At 56.1% G+C, this 20,980-nt stretch overlaps 7 protein-coding genes across 7 annotated transcripts; 2 read left to right on the top strand and 5 right to left on the bottom strand.

Moving 5' to 3' along the window:
• Positions 1-3,262: 3,262 nt before the first annotated feature.
• ISF_02235 (hypothetical protein) lies at positions 3,263-5,324 on the top strand (the record flags this gene model as incomplete). The annotated part of the gene is made up of 2 exons (XM_018845841.1): positions 3,263-3,867; positions 3,932-5,324. 2 exons carry the CDS (start codon positions 3,263-3,265, stop codon positions 5,322-5,324), a joined length of 1,998 nt encoding a protein of 665 aa, XP_018706548.1.
• A 454-nt stretch (positions 5,325-5,778) lies between these two features.
• ISF_02234 (Heme A synthase/Protoheme IX farnesyltransferase) lies at positions 5,779-7,253 on the bottom strand (the record flags this gene model as incomplete). Its single annotated transcript, XM_018845840.1, has 2 exons — positions 5,779-6,853; positions 6,916-7,253. 2 exons carry the CDS (start codon positions 7,251-7,253, stop codon positions 5,779-5,781), a joined length of 1,413 nt encoding a protein of 470 aa, XP_018706547.1.
• A 350-nt stretch (positions 7,254-7,603) lies between these two features.
• On the top strand, positions 7,604-10,406 carry ISF_02233 (small nucleolar ribonucleoprotein complex subunit Utp14; the record flags this gene model as incomplete). Its single annotated transcript, XM_018845839.1, has 3 exons — positions 7,604-8,044; positions 8,101-10,155; positions 10,224-10,406. The coding sequence occupies 3 exons, from the start codon at positions 7,604-7,606 to the stop codon at positions 10,404-10,406; spliced, it is 2,679 nt and encodes an 892-aa protein (XP_018706546.1).
• A 464-nt stretch (positions 10,407-10,870) lies between these two features.
• ISF_02232 (Calcium/proton exchanger) lies at positions 10,871-12,551 on the bottom strand (the record flags this gene model as incomplete). The annotated part of the gene is made up of 5 exons (XM_018845838.1): positions 10,871-11,052; positions 11,114-11,672; positions 11,733-11,963; positions 12,037-12,248; positions 12,311-12,551. The coding sequence occupies 5 exons, from the start codon at positions 12,549-12,551 to the stop codon at positions 10,871-10,873; spliced, it is 1,425 nt and encodes a 474-aa protein (XP_018706545.1).
• A 2,053-nt stretch (positions 12,552-14,604) lies between these two features.
• ISF_02231 (endo-1,3-beta-glucanase Engl1) lies at positions 14,605-18,030 on the bottom strand (the record flags this gene model as incomplete). Its single annotated transcript, XM_018845837.1, has 5 exons — positions 14,605-14,621; positions 14,686-15,110; positions 15,170-16,987; positions 17,152-17,677; positions 17,859-18,030. The coding sequence occupies 5 exons, from the start codon at positions 18,028-18,030 to the stop codon at positions 14,605-14,607; spliced, it is 2,958 nt and encodes a 985-aa protein (XP_018706544.1).
• A 572-nt stretch (positions 18,031-18,602) lies between these two features.
• ISF_02230 (OB-fold nucleic acid binding domain protein) lies at positions 18,603-19,449 on the bottom strand (the record flags this gene model as incomplete). The annotated part of the gene is made up of 2 exons (XM_018845836.1): positions 18,603-19,270; positions 19,323-19,449. 2 exons carry the CDS (start codon positions 19,447-19,449, stop codon positions 18,603-18,605), a joined length of 795 nt encoding a protein of 264 aa, XP_018706543.1.
• Positions 19,450-19,997: 548 nt separating this feature from the next.
• On the bottom strand, positions 19,998-20,974 carry ISF_02229 (DnaJ domain protein; the record flags this gene model as incomplete). Its single annotated transcript, XM_018845835.1, has 2 exons — positions 19,998-20,770; positions 20,839-20,974. The coding sequence occupies 2 exons, from the start codon at positions 20,972-20,974 to the stop codon at positions 19,998-20,000; spliced, it is 909 nt and encodes a 302-aa protein (XP_018706542.1).
• Between the last annotated feature and the right edge of the window lie 6 nt (positions 20,975-20,980).

Genomic DNA, 20,980 nt, shown 5'->3' with positions numbered 1-20,980 from the left:
TCCGAGTTGGGTCTGTCTCGTGGGAGTTGCTGCTCTTACTTTTTCGTACGACCAAGAGCGTGCTGCGATAGTCTCATTGGGCTCTTGGGAGCCTGCTTGACTCGGTGTGGACCGTTCGTGTTGTACAAGGATAGCCTGGCTTCCTCCATCCGCTTCGTCTGAGAAGCATGTTGGAAAGCACGGAAGAAGAGCGGGAGAAGAAACAATTCATGCACTGATTCCCCGCAGTTCCGCCACGGAGGCTTTTTGCGGCATTTCAGTGCTGACCGAGCTTCAACACTGACCGGAATAGTTGCACTGGGTTAATCAAAAGCTGCACAATAGCACCATCCCGACAGGGGTTGTCTGCTCTTCTTGCAGCAGACGTTACCTTGACTCAAGACGAGCCTCGCTCAGCTTACCATCGCTCCAAGATATCCCCCAATGCGATCACAAGTCGATGAGTATCAGATTATGCGCCCAGGTACCGTCATAGCGCGGCGAGAAGAGAGGCCGAGTATATGTAGCTCGGTCATATCTCGACGAGGCAAAACTTGTGTAGAAGAAATAAAGTCTTGAGAGGAGAGTGCCCGAAGCATGCCGCTAGGTGCACTTAGAGTTAGCCAACCCCGGTTACTGCTTGGCTCTGACAGCACGGTCGTTGGCCGCAACCTTGGCACCAGACAACTACAGAAACAACTTGACATTGTCCAGTCTTGCAGAAAGCTGCCCCCCTTCAATTGTTAACAACACGCATGCATAGGGAGGGGCGTAGTTAGACCCCTTGTCCGATAAGGAGACTAGACTCTTCTTTGAGGGCTCAGTCCTGGCTATCCCGGCCCATATGCAGGCGGGCCTGCATGTGCATGTGCAGCAAATTACCAGCATGCAGCTCTGCATACGCCAACTCAGTTTTAGGGACAAGTGTTGGGGCAGCCTTGTTGTTTGTTAGATGAAGAAGAGATGCATTAGGAGTCCGGTTAGACAAGCACCAATACATTGAACGCGCACTCGAGAGCGTTTACAGCCGCAACGAGCTGACGCCGAGATGGAAGGGCTTGCCAGAGGTAACTAGTGAGTACGGCAACTCGGGTCTGGCGAGAGGCGTGAAGAATTGGTATGTATGTGGAGGACTGTAGCGTGGAACGAAGGGCCGGAAACGATCGGCGACTGGCGGGTGTCAGGATGGCCCCGCCTAGCGGCTGCTGCTTGTCCAACGGGCGGCTTGTTCCTGTGCGTTGTCGTTTAATATAAGGCAGGTCAAGGTGGCTGCTGCCTTTGATTTTCAGCGGACGCGGTGGCAGAGGCGTGCATGAGGGCTTGCTGGGGAAAGCTCGTCATTTACCAGGCGGCCGAGGCAATCTATAGGTGCCAGGTGGCCCATCTGCGGTCCACTCGGTGTGAGTTTTGTCGTCTGGAACGGGAGAAGGACGCAGCTGGAGAGGCAGAGCGGGTTGATCGGAGGGTCGACGAGGTCGGGGCCAGGCACTGGCGATCAGCCACGCTGGCGGGCATGCTGCGTATGTATGGCTGGCTCGCTTCTTTTTCTTTCTCTTTTTTGTTGCAATATACTATTTAATAAGCCAGCTGCAAGTCGGGCATGTGGCTTATCGATGTCGCAAGCAGGCAGCCCTAGTGCCTGGGCCATGCCAGGCATCGCGGTCCAGCTAGTCGGGTTCGTTCGAGGCGGAGGTGGGAGGGGGGCATCTAGGGACTTTGGAGAGAGTCAGAGCGTCCAGCATATGACATGTAATTGTTGGAGCTGAGATTCTCTGGAAGCATTGGCCGGAAGACTGCATGTCTCTGCCGCGACTCTCTCTCTGAGTTAGACCCGCCATAACTAAAGGCAGGGCAAGGTGACGAGGGGCGAGGCTGCGGGAGTCAGAGAGGTCGGAGAGTCGGCTGTGGGTGTTTGGTGGTGGTGGTGGTGGTCTTGTTGTATTGCAGTCAAGGCGGTGGTGGCCATGGCAGCTGGCTGCGGGTATCGACAGCAAGCAATGCGGCGAAAGAGGCAAGGAGCCGGCCAGCAATGGAGAGAAAGCTCAGAATATCGAAGCAGGCAGACAGGCCGGCATAATGATAATCAAAACAGCGGCCCGTTTGGGAGACCATGCGTGCATGTATGTATGTCCTTACCGACTTCCATTTGAGTCCCTCGCTCTATGCCTACCGCCGGCCAAGTGAGGCGGCCAGGGCAAAGCATCAGCAAACGCTCACACCACATTGGTAGACAAGGTATGAGGTAAGGAGGGAGTCGGGAAGAGGAATGAGGAGGCATCGTAGGTCGTCGCACCCGCGAACAGACACACCGTCTCCCGTCCGCCTCCCGTGTTCTCGTTTCCCTCCCCCCATTTCCCATTTCCGGCTACCCGTTTCGCAGGTCGATGGTCGATGGATGCTATCGTCACTTTCGCTATCACTTGTCATTGTCATTGCTCTCTGCTCTCCGCTCTTGTGATTGATTGACTTCGCTCGGCCCTGCTGGCTCTGATGGCCCTGCCGCTGCCCGCGCCCTGCCCTTTTCCACCCAGGTGCTTTTTTTAGCTGCATGTTCTGCTGGAGGAGGGGGTCAGATGGGGAAGGCAGCTCTGCTCTGTCGGTAAGTTACCTAGGCCATAGTTAGTGTTAGTAGTGAGTTAGTTCAGTAGCTGCTTGGTTGGCGCGGCCCATTTTGCGCCCCGAGAGGTTCCACCCCTGACCCGAAAGTCATTATTTGAGGAGAAAAAAAAATAATTAAAAAAAGAACACTCACTGTAATCCTTTCTCCTCACTCTCCTTCTCTCTCACCATTCATTCCTTTCTCTCCTTCTTCTTCTTCTTTTCTCGCCAAAGGGCACCGGATGCGGGAGGATATTGTCACAGCCTTGGGACTCACTCTGCCCGATGCTCTTATGCTCGTTCGCTAGCCTCTGTGCGCCTTGTATATACTAGCCATTGGAGGATCTCGACCTCCCGACGTTCGTTACCTGTCGTTTTACCGTTGCCTTTTGCCTTTTTTGCCTTTTTGCATTTGCGCAGCTTCTTCCGGATCCGTCGCCCATCTGTCTGCCTTTTGTCTTCATTCAATTGTACCCAGATCCAGCTGGCCACTCTCTGCCCCCAATATCTACCCTGCTATCCTTATGATCCTAGCAGCCACTGCTCCAGCCGAGGAGCTGTCCGAGTACGCTGCTTCTAGAGGCACCGACCTGTAGTCTTGGATAGACGTGCTCGGTTTGAACACTCTGAGCAAGTATCGCCGCCAACCTTTGTTCTTGCCATAGTCAACCGCCCTCACTCCAACATGGCTTCGCCCTCTGTCGGGACCCCTGACGCCAGTACTCCTAGGCTCGGCGCCACCAAAGACAAGAACTGCCGCTTCTGTGGCCAGGCCTTCACCTCTTCCTCCCTCGGCCGGCACCTCGATCTCTACATCAGAGAAAAGAACCCGAAACTGCCCGACGGTATCCACGATGTCGATGAGATCAGAAAAATGCGAGGCGGCATCACCAGACGACAGCCGCGGGGCTCTACCGGCGGCAAACGAGAATTCAGTGGTACTCCTGCTGGAACACCCAAAACAAACCCCAAAAGGAAGATTCGAACGACCTCGACTCCCGGTACCCCCAGGCCAGCGCAGATACCCAAAGACGGCCAGTATCTGGTTGATTCGACATTGAGCAAGTTTCCTTATACCGGCGTCATTAACGATATTCCCCCCAAGGTCGCCGCCGAAAACGTACCAAACACGGAAGCCGTCAAACGTCCTGTTACTGGACGAACTGTCAGCAAGCAAGCGGCCCAAAAGGCTCAGTTCGAGTTGAATCAGAAGCTGCAAGATGCCAGGGACAATGCCCGCGCCGGCGAACTGGCCCTGCTAGAAATAATAGGCTCTTGGAGATCTGCAAAGTATGCGCCCCTGCCGGGAGATATCCCTGCTTGGCCTGTTACTGACCGTGTATCAAAATTATAGGCAAGAAATTACCAACAGCTCGAATCCGTTTGATTTCGACCCTCTCTCTCTAGACTTCCCTGCTCTCACCTTGCAATGTCTGAAACCGCCGCCAACACTTTTCTCGTCGACCCAGCACGCCACCTCGACGTCATGGTCCGTTCAGTCGCCAGGCGAGCGTGAATTCAGTGTCCTTCAGTTGTACTTTGAAGATGCTTTCAAAGCCTGGAAAGTTACTTGTGCCTCCGCAACTACCGCCGCCACGGAGGAATTGATCATGCTACCGAACGGAAGGTCAGCCTGGAATCTCCAAGACGCTGTCCGAAAAGCAGAGCGTGACGCTTCCACTTTCGAAACACAAGTTGCCGAGCATATACAGTCTGCCTTTGCCGCATGGGCTGCTCTGCCGGAGCAACGGCGGGACGAGCTCTGGGTGCTGGAACTGGCGCGTGGTGTCGGCAGAAAGCAAAAGGACCTTGACAGATACAAGGATGAGCAGCACCGCCTCAAACAGGAGAATACCCATCTCAAGACCCAGGTCGAACAATTAAACCGACTGCAGCAACCCCGAGAGTTCAAGCTTTTGTCACCCACCACGTTCCCTGTAGATCGGGAATTGGTGGCGAAGGCCTACGGAGCGGGTGTCCGCGGCGCCAAGAGCATTGGGTTTGACGTTGAAGACCGCCAGTTCGATCTGAAGACTGTTGTTGAGAGGTCCATTGGCCGATGGAAAAGCGTCATTACTTCAACTCGCATCTCGTCATCGGGCATGAGTGCGCAAAAGCCTCTGGAGCCGCCCGAGAGCCCTGCCGCATCGGGCAGCGCTGCAAGCCCGGCCCAATCCCAGCAAGCGAGATCCCACAAACCCTCCTTCGCCGAGTCGACCCAGCCGGGACCATCCCAGGATAAACGACCATCCGTCGTCAGTACAAACGATCACGAGAGTGAGCAGACGAGGCGGTCAGCTTCCAACACAGCTCCTCCCTCCGTGGCCGAGACGAGCGATCGAGACGCTGACACTGATGAGGACGCCGATGTCGACGCCGATGCCGACGCCGATGCCGACGTCGAAGCTGACGCCGATGCTGATGAAGAGGCTGATGAAGACGCCGACGCAGAGATGGAAGACGACGACAGCTTCGCCATGATGAATGCCTCCCCCATGAAACAAACGCAGGCTCCCATGCAGCAGCAAGCCGCGCAACTGGACGTGCCTAGGACGCGGGCCCAGGCCCAGCAGATCTCCGGCGACATCCGCTTCATGATGCCCAATGCTAGCACCAGCCCCGCCACGCGGAACTCGATGGGCATGAGCCGCTCGATGCCTGATTTGGGCATGACCATGCCAACGAATACTATGCAAGAGATCGGCATGGCCATGCAGGGCGTACAAAGGGACATGTACAGGGACTGACGCGATGGTGAATGAACATGATGGGACCGAAACTTTGGGAAGAGGAAGGGAAAGGGGAGAAAAGGCTATCGGGTGATGAGGTTTGGAATGATGGTCTTGGGTCATAAAATGACCTTGTCCTCCTTTCAGGGTAATCTGGCGCTTTGTAAATCTGGCCATATACGGTGCAGGTTTTGTAATGACTACGACTATTATGGTGCTTCATTCAGCGCCGATGATGTGTTACTACGAATCAATCATAATATATTTTTTTAGTTCTTCGCTTTGCTGAAATGTACAGTGTTGGTGTATTTTCTCTATCCGGATTTCAAAGATAAGACTATTTACTTTACAATAGAATACTGAGATGAGTACAAGCGATTGACATCGCGATGGCAAAACTCGACGTTTTGGCAAAACGGCTGTTTTGTTACACAGAGAATACCCGAACTTGACACGGTCACACCGGGCTCAACTATTGTGGCTTCATGTGCTTGAGCTTCTGCTCGAGAGCGCGGACGGTGGACTTGGGCACGTGCAGGCGGTGGGCCAGGACGAGGGCGCCGGACAGCACGGCGAGGCTGCCAGCCTGGTGGGCGGCGCCGAGGGGAATGGGCACCATGTAGATGAGCGTGGTGATGCCGAGCGCGACCTGCATGCAGACGAGGTGCACGAGGCCGAGGGCTCCCTTGCGGGCGTTGCTGGGCAGGGCCGCGCCGACGCGGCCGCGGCGCGAGTAGGCGAAGAGCGCGAGGATGGCGCAAAACGTGCTGACGGCGAGGATGCGGTGGTCCATCTGCACGGTGCTGGGGTTCTCGAGCATGTTGCGCCACCAGAGGTCGGCGCCGTCGTCGCGGCGCACATAGAACTTGTCCCAGAGCTCGGCGGCGGGCGGCGTCAGCCCGACGCCCATCTTGGGGAACTCGTTGTAGATGAGGCCGGCGTCGAGGCCGGCGACGAGCGCGCCGGACATGGCGGTGACGAAGATGAGCGTGGTGATGCCGAGGACGGCGCGGCGGAAGTTGGTGAGGGCGGGGTTCTGGACGGCGCGGATGGCGGCGAGCGCGGCGCGCGGGTCGGCGGCCATGCGGCGGGCGCGCAGCACGGCGAGCCCGGAGAGCAGCATCCAGGAGTAGCAGATGAACGCGGTGCCGAGGTGCGCAGTCAGGCGGTACTGGGAGACGCGCGGGTGGGAGCCCTCGGCGAAGAGGTCGTCCTTGAGCCCGGACTTGACCATCCACCAGCCGATGAAGCCCTGGAAGCCGATGAGGGCGGAGATGCCGAGAAGGTTGGCGCCCATGCGGGCGGAGACGCGGCGGCGGGCGATGAAGTAGAGCGTAGGCAGGACGAAACTGACCCCGATGACGCGACCCCACAGGCGATGGCTCCATTCCATGAAGTAAATCTTTTTGAACTCGTCGAGCGTCATGTGCGGGTTGAGGAGTTTGAACTCGGGCGAGGCGCGGTACAGCTCGAACTCGGCCTCCCAGTCTTGCTGGGATCGCGGCGGCATCGACCCAGTCACGGGCTTCCACTCTGTGATACTCAGGCTAGGTGGACATCAGTTAAATCCTAGAAAGCTCGGGGGAGTGAAAAGGTTGAGGCAACTCACCCTGATTCAGTCAATCTGGTCAGGCCGCCCCAGACGACGATACCAAAAACACTAACGGCGCTACCGATGAGCCAATAGCCGACGGCTTTGGACGTGGTCTTGGGAAAGACGTATTTGGCCTGCGAGGAGGCCTTTACGGCGGCGCCGGAGGCATCGGCGGCCAATGCATTCACCGGCCCCGTTGCGTTGGCGACGAAGAATCGAGACTGGGTGGCGGCCTTGAGGATGCGCGACGAGGGCGCTGCGCGGGGGGGCTGCCGCAGGCATTGATTGCAGACGAAGAACCTAGACGGGGCCTGAAAGGCAACCCGTCGGAAGGCAGGGAGAAAGGCCGACATGGTCGCTTCTGGCGATGCAGGCCAGCTGTTTGAGGTCCTCCGCGATGTTGAAGAAAGAGTGGCGTGATGTCGCCTGGGTCAATTTTCAGGGCAACAAACCGCTAAAAGAAGTCGTAGGCCAGTCGCGGCACTCGGACACTCTCGCCTGACCGAACTCAAATACACGGCGCTGATAGGCCACGACTGACTGGGGTGCTTTCAAGGTGTACCCCACCACTAACAGCTCCCTCACCGCCAAAATTTTATCTGGCAGAAAAATGAAATGTCGAGATAGGCTTTGCGTCGTCGCACGTGGATTCCGTCCAACTACGAAAAAGGTCCTTATCCAGCAACTACGCAAGCCTCTCGACATGCCTGGACGACAATCACACGGGAGGCCGCTCTTGGCAGCGCCCAAGACGAAAACTATAAAGCGCTCAAAGTCCCGATCGCAAAAGAGCGCACTCAACGCCTTCAACACAGCCTCTGAGCAGTACCCCACCAGAATAAAAAAGACGCCGCGTGCGCGCGAGCTGGACGCGGAGATTGAGCGGAAGCATGGCCGTGATGACGACGACGAAGACGACGACGAAGATGACGAAGAAGGGCCCACAAGAAAAAAGGCGAGACGGCCAGCTCGGAATGGAGACGCAGAGTACGGCAGCGACAGTGAAGGCAACGAGTGGCAGCTCGGTGGTATGGCCGAAGACGACGAGGACTCTGAAATCGAGAGTGACGACGCGTTCGGTGATAGCGATAACGAAAAGTTCGAAGAATATCAATTTCGTGGTGGGAAATCCAAGAAGATTCAGGTGCGTGTGGAGTTAAACGTGATGGCCACCTGCACAAGTCTAACCGCCTTCTCCAGGATGACGACTCGGAGGATGACTCCAACGACGACGAAGGACAAACACTTGGCGACGAAGCTATTGATTTGGCGACCGCTCTAGACCAATTCGAGGAAGACTCTGACGAGGAAGAGGGCAGTCAGGATAGCTCTGACGACGATGATGAAGACGGCTCCGATGAGGAAGAGGATGACAGCGACGATGAGGACGACGAGGAAGCCGATCCCGAAAAGCTAAATGCCCTACAAGGTCTCATTTCGGGATATGGCGGTGAGGAACCAGCTGCCGACGAGAAGCCTTCTTCCAAGCAAAAGATTGGCTTTGACGATCTCGGTCTTTCGGGTCTCAACGATCCACTAATGCGCAAGTCGGTCAAGCTCATGAATAAAGAAGAAAAAGCAAAGCGTCCAGGTGCTGCGAAGAAGTTGGACGTGCCACTGTCCAGACGCGAACAGGGTCGTCTTGACCGCAGTGCGGCGTACGAAACCACTAATAAAACTCTTGACCGCTGGACGGAGACTATCCAGTACAATCGTCGGGCAGAGCATCTCGTCTTTCCTCTGCCGGAGAACGCCGCGGATGCCGGCCTCGACCGTGCAGAGCTACAGCCTTTGTCGACTGCCAAACCCGCCAATGAGCTCGAATCCGCCGTCATGTCCATTATGGAGCAAAGTGGCCTCAGCTTGGCGAAGCCCCAGAAGCCGAAGAAGGTCGAGTACGACGACGAAGGCAACGAGCTGACGAGGCGGGAAGCCGCCAACCGGCGACGCCTAGAACGCGAACTCAACTCGCGCGAGGCTAAGCGGGCTAAGCGCATCAAGAAAATCAAGAGTAAGGCGTACCACCGCGTGCACCGCAAGGAGCGGGAGCGTGACGAGCTCGCTACCAAGGAGGCCATGGAGGAGGCCGGCGAGCTGGACTCGGAGGCGGAACGTGAGGCGCAGGACCGCCGCCGCGCGCTGGAGCGCGTCGGCCAGCGCCACAAGGACAGCAAGTGGGCCAAGCTTGGCAACAAAACGAAGCGCGCCGTCTGGGATGACGAATTCCGCACCGGCTTGACGGAGATGGCGCAGCGCGACGAGGAGCTGCGACGCCGCAAGGAGGGCAAGCGCGGCGGCACAAACGGCGACGACTCGGATGCCACAAGCAGTTCGGGCAGCGATAGCGATGACGACGGAGATGCAAAGCTACGACGCCAGCTGGCGGAGCTGGAGCAGGACGACGACGACGAGCCGCGGTCGAAGCTGATGTCGATGAAGTTTATGCAAAATGCCGAGGCGGCGCGCAAGCAGGAGAATGATCAGCTGATCAAGGATATCCGAAAAGAGCTCGACGGTGACGAGGCGAGCGGCTCGAACTCGGACGACGAAGCTGCCGCGGATGTCGGTCGCAGGTCCTACGGCGACCCCGGTGCCAAGATCAAGCCCGTCGCCATTGACCTCTCCAAGAAGAAGCAGGCCAAGAAGACCCGCGCGGCCGCCCAAGAGGACGAGGACGAGGACGACGTCGTCATCACCACGTCCAACGGCGCATCATCCGCCAACGCAGCGTGGGCCGCTCCCGCAGAGGCCGCCACGGCCACGACCGGCGCCTGGTCGCGCGGCGAGATGCGGCGCAAGTCCAAGGGCGGCAGCACCCGCGCCGAGGATCTGGACCTCAACTCACACGTCGTCGTAGCCGCCGAGGCCGTCGAGCAACCCCCTAGACGCAAATCCAAGCCCGCACCATCCGCCGCCGCCGCCGCCGCCGCCGCCGAGTCCGACTCCGACGATGACCAGCAGCACCTCCCCATGGCCGAGCGGGAGCGCGCGCTCGTCGCGCGCGCCTTTGCTGGGGAGGACGTGGTCGCCGACTTCGCGCGGGAGAAGGAGGCCGCCACCGCGGCCGACGACGACCGCGTCGTCGACGCCACGCTGCCCGGCTGGGGCGCCTGGGTCGGCGAGGGCGTCAGCAAGCGCGAGCAGGCACGCAACGCGGGGCGCTACCTGCGCACCGTCCAGGGCGTGGTCAAGCCCAAGGACCGCCGGGACGCCAAGCTAGACAAGGTGGTGATGAACGAAAAGACCATCAAAAAGGTAAAGTCTTCCGCTCTCTGTTTCTTTTTTACTTCACCATCTTTGCTCTTTACTAACAACTGGGATAGAACAACTTGTACAGGGCCTCGCAGCTCCCGCACCCGTTCGAGACGAGGGAGCAGTATGAGCGTTCGCTGAGGTTGCCGGTCGGGCCGGAGTGGATGACGAGGGAGACGTTCCAGGAGAGCACCAAGCCGCGGGTGATGATCAAGCAGGGCGTCATCACGCCCATGTCGAAGCCGACGAGGTAGATGGAGCAATTCTCGCCTGGTCAGATATTAATCCTTTTAGTTTGCATATAGGAAGTTTTCCGTGCGGTTTCATTTCCTTCTGTTTGATGGGACACATCAAAATCAAGCATTTACATCGGATGGCTAGATATATATAGACCGCTATGCTCGGTCAATTTACATCCATCACACTTTCGATGACCAAGGACACTTTCGTGGGGTGAATTGAATTGATTGAATGATTAAACTTTCATGAAGGACCAACCCAACAAATATTTCATCGCTCATACGAATGTGGGAAAACAAACACAGTAGGGAAGGCCGTAGGGGCAGTGAAAACAAGCCAATAAGTGGCAGACACACTCAAACTCCAATCAGTCGTAGCTGATTCCGTCCATGTGGTGATACCAACCCTGATAGAGCTTTCTTTCTTTTTTTTTTTTTCTTCACTCGGCGTGAAGTTTCTATCATTACACAGTCCGTGCTTAATTGCCGTTGGAGAAAAAGGTCATGGCACTGTCCATAGCGTCGGCAGGAGTAGCGTAGAAAGCAACTGCGATGATGGTGTAGAGACCAATCAACATGGCTCCCTCCAGGTAATTGGACTTGCCGTCTTGCACAGTGTACGTGACGACGAGAACTGATACGGCAAACGAAACAGTTTGGACTATAACCTGTCAGTACATGATTTCTCATTTGCTGGCGCGCGGCGACAGAAGACGACTTACAAGTTTCAAAGCGCAAGGTCATATCCCTGTTCATGATCCAACCGACAATGACGAGGAAAGGTGTGACGCCAAGAGCAATTTGGATACTGGAACCGATGGCCACACTCATAGCGAGGTCCATCTTGTTTTGAACCGCGGAGTACACAGCTGACGCGTGCTCAGCGGCGTTGCCGACGATGGGGAGGAGAATCAGACCAATAAAGGCCTTGCTCATGCTGGTGGAGGCGACAATTTCGTCGATGCTACCGACGAGGTAGTCGGCGCAAATGGAGACCAGCACAGTGACAACGACGAGGACACCGAAAGCGCTGGCAGGGCCGAGATGGACCTCCGGTTCATCATCCTCGGCGGCTTCAACCTCGGGAGTCTGGGTGGTCTCGTCTTCGGCGATGGCGGCAGCGCCGTCCATCTCGGGGTCAAAGAGGTTGCGATGAGTGCGCAGCTGGAAGACGAGGTAGAGGACGTAGAGGATAAGCAGAATGATGGCGGTGCCGCGGGAGAAGACGAGAATAGATTCGCGCTTGGCACCGGAGTGGTTTTGGTCCATGACAGCGTACAACTAGGGAGCTGTTAGCATATACTGGGGGTTTTATAGAGGAGATAGCAAGGGAAGACGTACAGCAGCAGGGAGGACAAGTGAGGCCGAGGAGAGCGCCATGAGGGAGCAGGTAGTCTGGGCAACGGCGGCAGAAAATACCTGCTCGCTACCATGGCCGCTGCTGCCGCGGTGTCTAAGGCCACCAAAGAGAAAGCACATGCCCATGACGAGGAGCAGGTTGGAGAGGATGGAACCGAGCATGGACGACTGGACAACCTCAATCTGGCCATCACGAAGGGCGACGATACTAACCTATGAAATTGTCAGCAGGGAGAATAGGCAAGATAAGTTGCGCTTTGTGCGCGTTGGGGAGTAAAGAGCATACAATCAGCTCCACGGCGTTGCCAAAGGTGGCGTTAAGCAGCCCGCCGAGAGCCTCTCCAAGATCCGCGGCGAGTGCCTCGGTGGCAAAGGCCAGGACGGCCGCGAGGGGAATGATGGCGAAGAAGTTAAGGGTGAAGACGGCTGCGGCGCTCCACTTGAGCATGCCAGCGGCAATACCAATGGGAACCAGGACGAGGAGAAGGTTGACATAGCCTAGATTTTGACGGTGGTTAGTATCCCGATCCTCAGCCTGTCGCTCCGGGGCGTGAACTTACTGCTGAGCAGGGTCGCCTTGAGGGTGTGCCAGCTATATGCGGCGCTGCGCACGATGAGGCTGTGGTGGTCGGTACCAGGCGTGTAGTGGGAATTTGTGAAGAATTGCGCGAGTTTGGAACCAGAAGCCTGGTGGTGATGGGCGCCGCGGCTAGTCGGCGCGGCACCGGCGTTGGAGCCGCCCTCGCCGTTGAGCAAGGGTGTGCGCTCCGAGGAGTCTTGACGTGATTTGGTGGGATCCATCACTTTTCTGTGTTGACGCTCGTCTGCGGCGGTGGTTTGGTGAGAGCTCTGGTGAGGGAAGAGCAAAACAGGTGTACAGGTGTACAGGTGTAGAGAGGGACGAGAGTGGGTGTGGTGTGGTACGGATCAAGCTAGGTCGGACTAGGTTCGTAATTGTCCTCGTTGCAGAGATAGGAGTAGTCGGAATTGATGACTTTGCTGGAGAAGCAAATCTCGGCTGACTTGATGCAAAGATGAACGTAGAAGCGAGACGAGAAATATTGGCTGCCACAGTCGTAAACGGTGACACGGTGTCTGCGGGAAGTCCGGCGAGAATGAGTCGTATATGAAACCGGCAAACGAGACGAGATGAATTGGCAGTGGCAGTGGCAGTGGCAGTGGAAATTAGGACGAGAAAGAAGGAGGAGGGGACGATTATTATAAAGATTGTAGAGAAGAGAAGAAGGAAAGAGGGGAAGAAAGAGAAGTTTAGCCTTTTGGCGGCGCCCGTTTTACCTTTAGGTTCGTCGTGTTGGACGGATGTTTTAGTTGGAGCTGAGGGTGGGTGGGAAGCGAAGCTCTTCAGATCGCACCTGCTGCAGGGGCCAATTTAGTTAGCAGGAGGGAGCTCGTTACCCGGACCAGCCTAGCGCCTAACTCAGCCCTTGTCTGTCGGTAGCTGTGGCGCATGCAGCGAAGGCCAACGCTCCGCTTTTCAAGCTTGCACAATGTTTGATCGAGTTCGCAGGAGTAGTTATGGATATAAGACGTAGCAAGTAATATTAGAATTTTCATTGTATAGCTCGTATCAACCCGTACGTGGTGCAAGAAAACGCGCGCCATTGTTCACGGTAAGAAGACAAGACAGACGTCACTGTCCTCCCGTCCTGACCACATGTCATGACCATCTCTGACGTCGGTCCGTCCAGTCTCGCCAAGGACAGGGCACTTGCTACAGGGCGGCTAGAGCCCCTAGGGGTAACTCATACCTGCTAATTTGACAGAGTTGTTACACCAGCACATGCTACCGCCCGGCTCAATGTGCCTCGCCGTTGAAGGAAGCACGAAGGCAGAAGAATTGCGGATTTTATGACGAGGAGCCTAAAAATACCATTTTGAGACGGAGGAATTCTTCTTCTGTAACCGCGCGCTCTCAACTTCCTTCTGCTTGTACGAGGAATGCTGCCTGTCGCTGTGCTTCACAATTGTTGAGTGGCGCATGTACCCAGCCCGCCCCGTCAAACTGTGGCGCGTGGCCCTTTTTTTTCCAGTTAATTTCCTCCACCCACTGTCGTCCCGGCGATCCGGGAGGCCTCTTGTCTCTCCTCTGTTTCTCTTCCTCCGCTGTTTCTCCTTCCCGTCACGCAGAAATCAATCAAAGCTCATCACAAAGCCACAAGCCACCTTCTCCATAAGCAACGTGCGCATCCCACAGGTCCTCCTCTCGTTCACATCGCGACGCGCATACCCGTCCACGTAGTCAAGGCCTCGTCGCCTTGTGTGAGAGTGTGATCCAACAGTCCGCCTAGCTGTCTGCCTGACTCGGATCAGCACCGTTAAGCGTACGCACCCGGACCAAGTCCCCCAGCTACCTGCTGCAGTAGCAGTGCTTCAGCACACCGCATCGTCACATGGAAAACTCCGTCCCTGGCCCTTCCTTCGTCACCGCCTCCCATGCATGTTGTTCTTTCGGTTCGACATTTCATCCAAGCGACCCGACCCTTATCCGCCCACCCCTTGCAAGCTGAAGCTCCGATGCCTGCCATGCTAAATACAGATTAAGGTTTCCAAGACATGCACTGCCTCCCCCGCAAAATCGCCAGCCAATCGACAGCCAATCGACAGCCACATCTGGCTCATTTCGGAAGCTTCGCCTCATTGCACCAGCTGTCATCTGTCAAGAAAAATCATCAGCAAAATACAAAGGTCAGCTTGAACTGTACTGTTCTAGGTCTATCTATTACTAATTACAATTTCGAAACTAAGTATCAACGCGGGCGTGTCATCCATGCATTGCCCTCTATCTGTATTCTTCCATCCCCCCTTTGTCACACATTCAGCATCCCCAACACAATTACAATCCGCCGAGAGCTGTACTGGTGTTAGCATTCATCATTCATACGCCTCGCTCAACCAACTCGGACTCGCAGCTTACCAGCAGAATACGCCAACAACCATGTCAGCGAGACGCCTCCATCCAGCCACTTGCTGTCAAAGTTCTTCTCGCTTAGCACCGCAAACGCCTGCTTGGGCTCGATCGTCGCCAGGTTGCCAAGCAAGATAGACTTCCAACCATTGTCGATGAGGTCCAGTCTCCCGTTGCTGAAGAACGCCTCCCACTCCTCCTTGACAAACTTGGACGTGCGCGCCACTGTCGTCACCGGCAAGATCGGAATCATGTGAATGCCCTGGATAAATTCAATCTGGTTGCCAAAGAACGTGGTGTGGTCAATCTTGTTCTCAAACAAGATACCCGCAACCTTGTTTCCGATAAAGCTTCCCGGCTGAATCGTGTTCTCCGCCTCATACAGATAGTACTGCTGCAAGCTTCGTGCTGTAATGGCCAGCTGCAAGTTGGCTCTGTTTCCGTCGTTAGCACCCATTCGTCCATCCGTGTACACTGGTTCTTCGCCGCTTACCGAGCTTCAAGGGGTGCATTCCTCGACACCTTACCCCACATCTTCAAGCCATACGCATGCATCATATCCTCCGAGCTCGATTCCTGGTTCTTGCCGTCCAGCGACGCGTACAGGCCGGTCGCCCAGCTGTGTCCATGATACCAGTCAAACGACCGCCACTCCGGGAACACGGTATCCTTGGAGCTCGGGTTCGAGGTGTCTCGTGCTAGCATGTTGACATAGTCCTTGTTCTTGGCCACCCACGTCTTGTCCAAGTGTCCAATCACGGCCGCCGCCAGAATATGGTAACCGTAGTGGAAGTGGTGGTCGTTGTAATACGTGTTGCCAAAGTCTTCCAGTGCCTGCCCAGTCTTGTAGGCTCCAGACGATACAACGCCGCCCCAGGCGGTTTCGTGGACCAACGGGAATTTTTGCTTGTTGTCGGCGAATCTTGCAAAGGCAGTCTTCAACTGCCCCAGCCCAGTCTGCGCAAGCTTCGTCTCTCCAAGCATGTCGTTGATGATGTAGAGCATAAATGCATACTTGGCCAGCGCCTTTCCACTAAAGTACATTGAGTCAAGGTCGCTCGCCGCTATCATGTCTTGGAGGATTTCCTTGGAGGCGGCGGCCTTGATGGTCGACTTTGCGCTGTCCGAGAGCTTGTTCAGGCTGCCCTTTTGCGCATCATAAGGATCAAAACCGAGCTTGACGGGCATGGCCGGTTCTATCATGTTCCACTTTGTACCTTGCACCAGTGCGGCACTACCTTTGGTAGGTGTCATGAGTGAAACGCCCTTTGCCTGTTGGCCAAGTGTGGCTTTGTCAAATGATTGCACATGATGAGGCAGTGCAAACATTAGAAGCTCACCATCCTGGTGGCCGCTCTTGTCAAAGGTGAATTGGTAGCTTCCAACAGCGCCTTTCACACTGCCATCAAGGGTCATGCTTGTAGGGTAGATACCAGCGCCCTGATCCAGAAGCTTGCTTTCCTCGTCCGAGTTAGTTGTCGTAGATTCCTTGACAACTTGAAGAATTCCGTAGAAAGGCTTCGACGACGTGGCCACTCCGTTATTGAGGACCTGCAAATCTAGGTCATCTCCTTTCGTCTTGTAGCCATACACACGCCATGTCGTGCCATCCTCCAGAACAAAGCTGTATCTGGTGACGTCCTTTTTTGGCTTCTGCGTGGACCGAGTAACATTTCGGAAAAATACTCCAGTCTGCAAAAGGGGCGTCGCTCCGTTGTATTCGGCCGTGATGTAGGCCATGCCCTGAACAAGAGGGAAGGAGATGAGTGGTGCCGACGAGTCGCTTGAGCTCAGATGAGCCCGAATCGACGATGCGGTCATGCTGTCCAGCGTCATCTTCGTCCCTTTCGAAAGTTCTCTTGCAGAGATAATCATGGAGTGGATACCGATCGGGTTAATAAAGTAGGACGCCGAGCCGTCAAACTTGGGCGGTCCAAAGACACGCTGCTTCTCGTCGATGTGCGAGACAGCCATGCCATAGCTCCCGCTAACTCCCGTACCGTCGACCCATGACACCGAGTAGGGATAAGTGAAGACGGGATCCCTTTGATTTCCCAGGAAGAGGTTGGAGTAGAACTTGTTGGTCTGAAGCGGGCCTTGGGTCTGGATGCCGGTGCGGGGGACCGGATGATCGGGCCGGGACGAGAATTGACGCGGCAGCGGCTTGATGTCAATGGGAGCGGCAAAGATGTTTGCCAAGTCCATGTCTGCAGAGTTCCAATCCTCTTGAGCCGAAGTTGTATTGGCAAGGGACTGTGTTGTGTTTAGACTTGTCGAGCTTGAACTTGAGGTGGTGAGGCTTGTAGTTGCGCTGGTACTTGTCGAGTTTAGACTAGTGGAGCTGGTTGAGTTGCTTATGGCTGGTTTGAGCTGGTTGAGCTGGTTGAGCTGGTTGAGCTGGTTGAGCTGGTTGATGCCCCGGTAGGTTGAAGTTGGTTTCCGCTGGTACCTGTCGCGAAACCGGTGCCAACTGACACGGTAGAATTAGGTAGCTGAAAAGGTGCACCAATAGGTGCAGAGGTGAAGTCAACCTTGTTGAAGACTGTGCTCGACGACTGTGCCGTTGGTGTAGCCTCTGCAGAAGCTACAGAGTCGGTGCTTGGGAAGGTTGGTAGAGACGACAGGGTAGGAATCGAATTAGTGAGAAGAGGCGCCTGAGTAGGCTGGCCTTCTTCGCCAAGTTCGGTATTGAGAACACCCGAGGTTTGGGGCTCGACGCTTGTAAGCGACGGCAGCGAGCAGATGGTCGCGGTGTCGGTTATAGTCCTCGTCACCACCTCGACAGTGTTTGACACGTTGTAGACAATCGTCGAGGGCGTTTCCAATATAGTGCGGAGACTGGTGCTGGAGATGACTAGAGTAAAGAAGTCTTCATCGGGGCAGACGGTATACTTGGGAGCAGGGCAATCCGACACGGCCGTCTCGAGGATGGTGACGGTCTTTGTGACGGTCGGGCGATTCGCTCTCGAGAACAAAGAATGGCCGTTGGCAGGACGCGACGCTTCAACCAAGGTCAGTGCCTCGCCGCATAATAGCAACGATGTAGAGCAACGCATAGCTGCTGTTCTTGTGTGCCACTCTCACAAGCAGCAACGATCAAAAGTACAGCAAGATGAAGACATGTGCCCGCGCGGAGCAGCCTGCACAGCTCTTTTCTCATTTATAATGGATAGCCAGCGTACTTTTCACATTGTCCCGCCAGCATGCTGTTCCAGGCGCCTCGTGGCGACCCATGAATAATAGATCACCATTCCAGTCGGGGGCAGAATCGCCAGTCAATTCCCGCCAAGCCACCTGCACCGGAGCCCATTGGTTCCGCACAATGGAGAGGAGCGGAATGTGGGCAGAAAGCATAATGGCGAGGGCTCAAATAAGGAATAAGAAAATAAATCGCGTCACTTACAAATTTGCTCGGGGCTGGCTGCGCCGAGACCCCAAGGGTCCAAAAACGGCGGATCCCACAGTTGTCTTGGATTGTTCGCCTTGGTTGCGATGGAAACGATGACTTTTTTTTCCTTTTTCCTGCGCTCTCAGCTGGTAGAGAAATACAAGGTAGGTTCGATTAGCGGCAACTAGATGAATTATAGGTTCTGTAGGGTTTCGAGGCACAGTGTGTTTGCATGACTTTCAGAAAGGGTGTGTCGGCTTGGGAGGTTGCCGCGCGCCTTCCCTGGGAATGGATAGGCGATATGTCCCTGACATATCAGTCGCTGTGCCCCGTCCGTGGAAATTCAATATGTCAAGACAGCCAGGCACAAGACCCTAAAAGAGGGGAGAGCTTAGGAAATTGCAGGTTCCGATTTTTCGATGAAAATTTTCCAACGGGGTATCAATCAGTACCGATGCGCCATGTCCCATGAATCTCTCCCAACTCCGAACTATATAGAATACCGCCCAATCATGAATACACCATCAACACACACGAGTCAGAGCCCTAGGGCGCTGTACTCGCCCTTACAGCTTGCCACCAGCACCTTCAGAGCCTCCTCTCCGTCTCTGCTCGGGAACTGCGCCGCCTTTCCAGGCCCCTCAGCCACCCCGCGTCTCCCACGCGCCGCGTCCTTGTCCTTGTCTTTGCCCGCCTTCGTCTGATGCCGGCTTCCGAAGGCAGCAGCATCCCTGAGACGCTGCTTCTTCCTCTCGGCCTCTGCCTCTGACCGTTCCGCAGCCCTGCGGCACTGGCGGATCCTCTTGTCTGGCAGCACCCAGGCCTTGCCCAGCACGTCCCTGCGAAAGGCGCTCCTCTTGGCCCAGAGGCTGACCTCCCCCGCGGTGCTCGGCACCGTGGTCATCTTCTCCACTTTGAGCTGCCTGGCATCGCGAAATGTGGTCAGTGCGCCTTTAACGTCCACGACGGAGCCCACGTCGACGTGGTCGTAGGGTTGCGCCAGGGAACCGGCCGGTGCTGCCGCGGGCTCGTTCGTAGTCGAGGCCGTTTTCGCAGTGTCTAGTGATACGATGGCTTCTATGCAGGCGCCGCTGCTGTCGTCGATGGTAAACGCTCGGCGGCCCGCGAACTCGTCAACGGCGACCACCAGGCCGACGACGCGGACCCATTTAATCGGTAGATTTTGGTAGAAGAACAAGCCCTCCCCTGTATTGCGTTAGTTGAATCGAATTCCTCGTCAGGGCGCAAAGGCGCATACCCTCGAAGCCGTCTCGCTGTTGCAGCGCAAACAGGTCCGCTATCCGGAAGAAGCACCAGGCATCTGCAGTCGGGGCCAGGTGGAAGCAGTACCGGGGGTAAAAGGCCCTTTCAATCGTGTCGCTCATGGCATGATTGCGCAATATTCGAGATCAAGAGACCCGAATTTTTCAAATTTCAAGCCGGGTGTGGAGAGTATCCGTTGTCTAGAGGTAATGGTAGTTGAAAGGTCAATATTTGGTTTCCGGGCGCGTTCACGGAACGTCATTTGGTACTACATTACATACAGTGGGCTTGTAAGCAGCCCACTAACTACGGCGGTCAGCGTGCCCCGCCATCCCACTGCGGACAGCGGCGAGGCGAAGCAAAGAGATTTGAACGAAATAATAATTGTAATGATAAATTGCAGGAGATAAAAACATATTTCTGTTTGATGCAAAATGCGGAATCAATTATTGCAAGCAATGAACAAGTGCGGCGCGGCTCACGACGAAAACATTCAAGTTGAAGCAGGAGTAGTCAAACACCAAGTTTGAAAATGCAGTCATGCGATTCTTGTTCTATGTGTACGATAATCAACCAGTACGCCAAGTATTCCATAAAAGTTCCAAATCATCATAGCAATCCAACTCCCTGCTAAGGTAAAGTTCCGAGATCCAATGCGAAGCAGCCCCATCTATTCACGACGCTTCTTTGAGCCATTCTTCAGTTTGGCGGCAGCCGCCTGGAAAGCCTCCTCAGACGGCTCCTCCCCCACCACCCTCTTCTTCCCCTTCTTGCCCTTGCCCGGCGCTCCGTACTTGGCCTCGAGGTGGTCAAAGAAGCTCTCCGAGCGGTCCTGCTGCCTCCGCTGAATCAGCGCCGCCAGGGCATCCTCCGAGCCACCACCCTTGCCGCCCTTGCCGCCCTTCTTCTCACCCTTTTTCGCACCGCCACCGAATATCTCCTCGTGCACGCCCAACTCCTTCGCGTAGTCCTCCGCCTCCGCCGCCTCCGCGCGGGCGCGCTTCAACCTTGCGGCGCGCTTCAGCCTCGGCTCCTTCGCGTACGCCTTGAACTCGGACACGTCCCCGTCGGCGACGGCGCGGTCGATGATTGCGCGGAAGCGTTCCTCGTCGTCGATGACGCGGCTCAGGACGACGTGCTCGAAGAGGGCGTCCATGTCGCCGGCGCACCGCTCGTACGCGGCCAGCACGTCGTCACGCTCCTCGTCGGAGCCCCGGTAGGCGCGCGCGAAGCGCTCGATGGCATCGCCCGAGACGGCGTCCCGGAACTGCTCGCGGTAAAAGTCGCTCCAGTCGAAGCCGTCCGCGTCGACGATGGACTCGGCCGTGGAGCCGGTCGCGTCGTAGCGCTTCCGCCGGGCGGGGTCGGACAGCACAGCGTAGGCGAAGGCGACGGCTTGGAAGGTCTCGTGCGCCTTAAAGCGCTCGGAATCGGCAACCTTGTCTGGAGATGGTGAGAGAGGGCCAGGTTAGTCGGGTAGTTGTGCGCGCGGCGGGGGCGGATTCTCCCACCTGGATGGTGCTTGAGCGCAGCTTTTCGATAAGCCTTCTTGACGTCGTCGGCCGTGGCGGTGCGCTCTAGTCCGAGGACCTCGTACGGGTCAATCGAAGGGGGCTCGCCCTCGACGCTGTCCTCGCGATCTGACATTCTGGC

This window comes from Cordyceps fumosorosea, assembly GCF_001636725.1.
Source record: "Cordyceps fumosorosea ARSEF 2679 chromosome Unknown scaffold_4, whole genome shotgun sequence".
NCBI classification, from domain to species: Eukaryota; Fungi; Ascomycota; class Sordariomycetes; order Hypocreales; family Cordycipitaceae; genus Cordyceps; species Cordyceps fumosorosea.
This window is presented reverse-complemented; position numbering and strand designations above follow the sequence as displayed.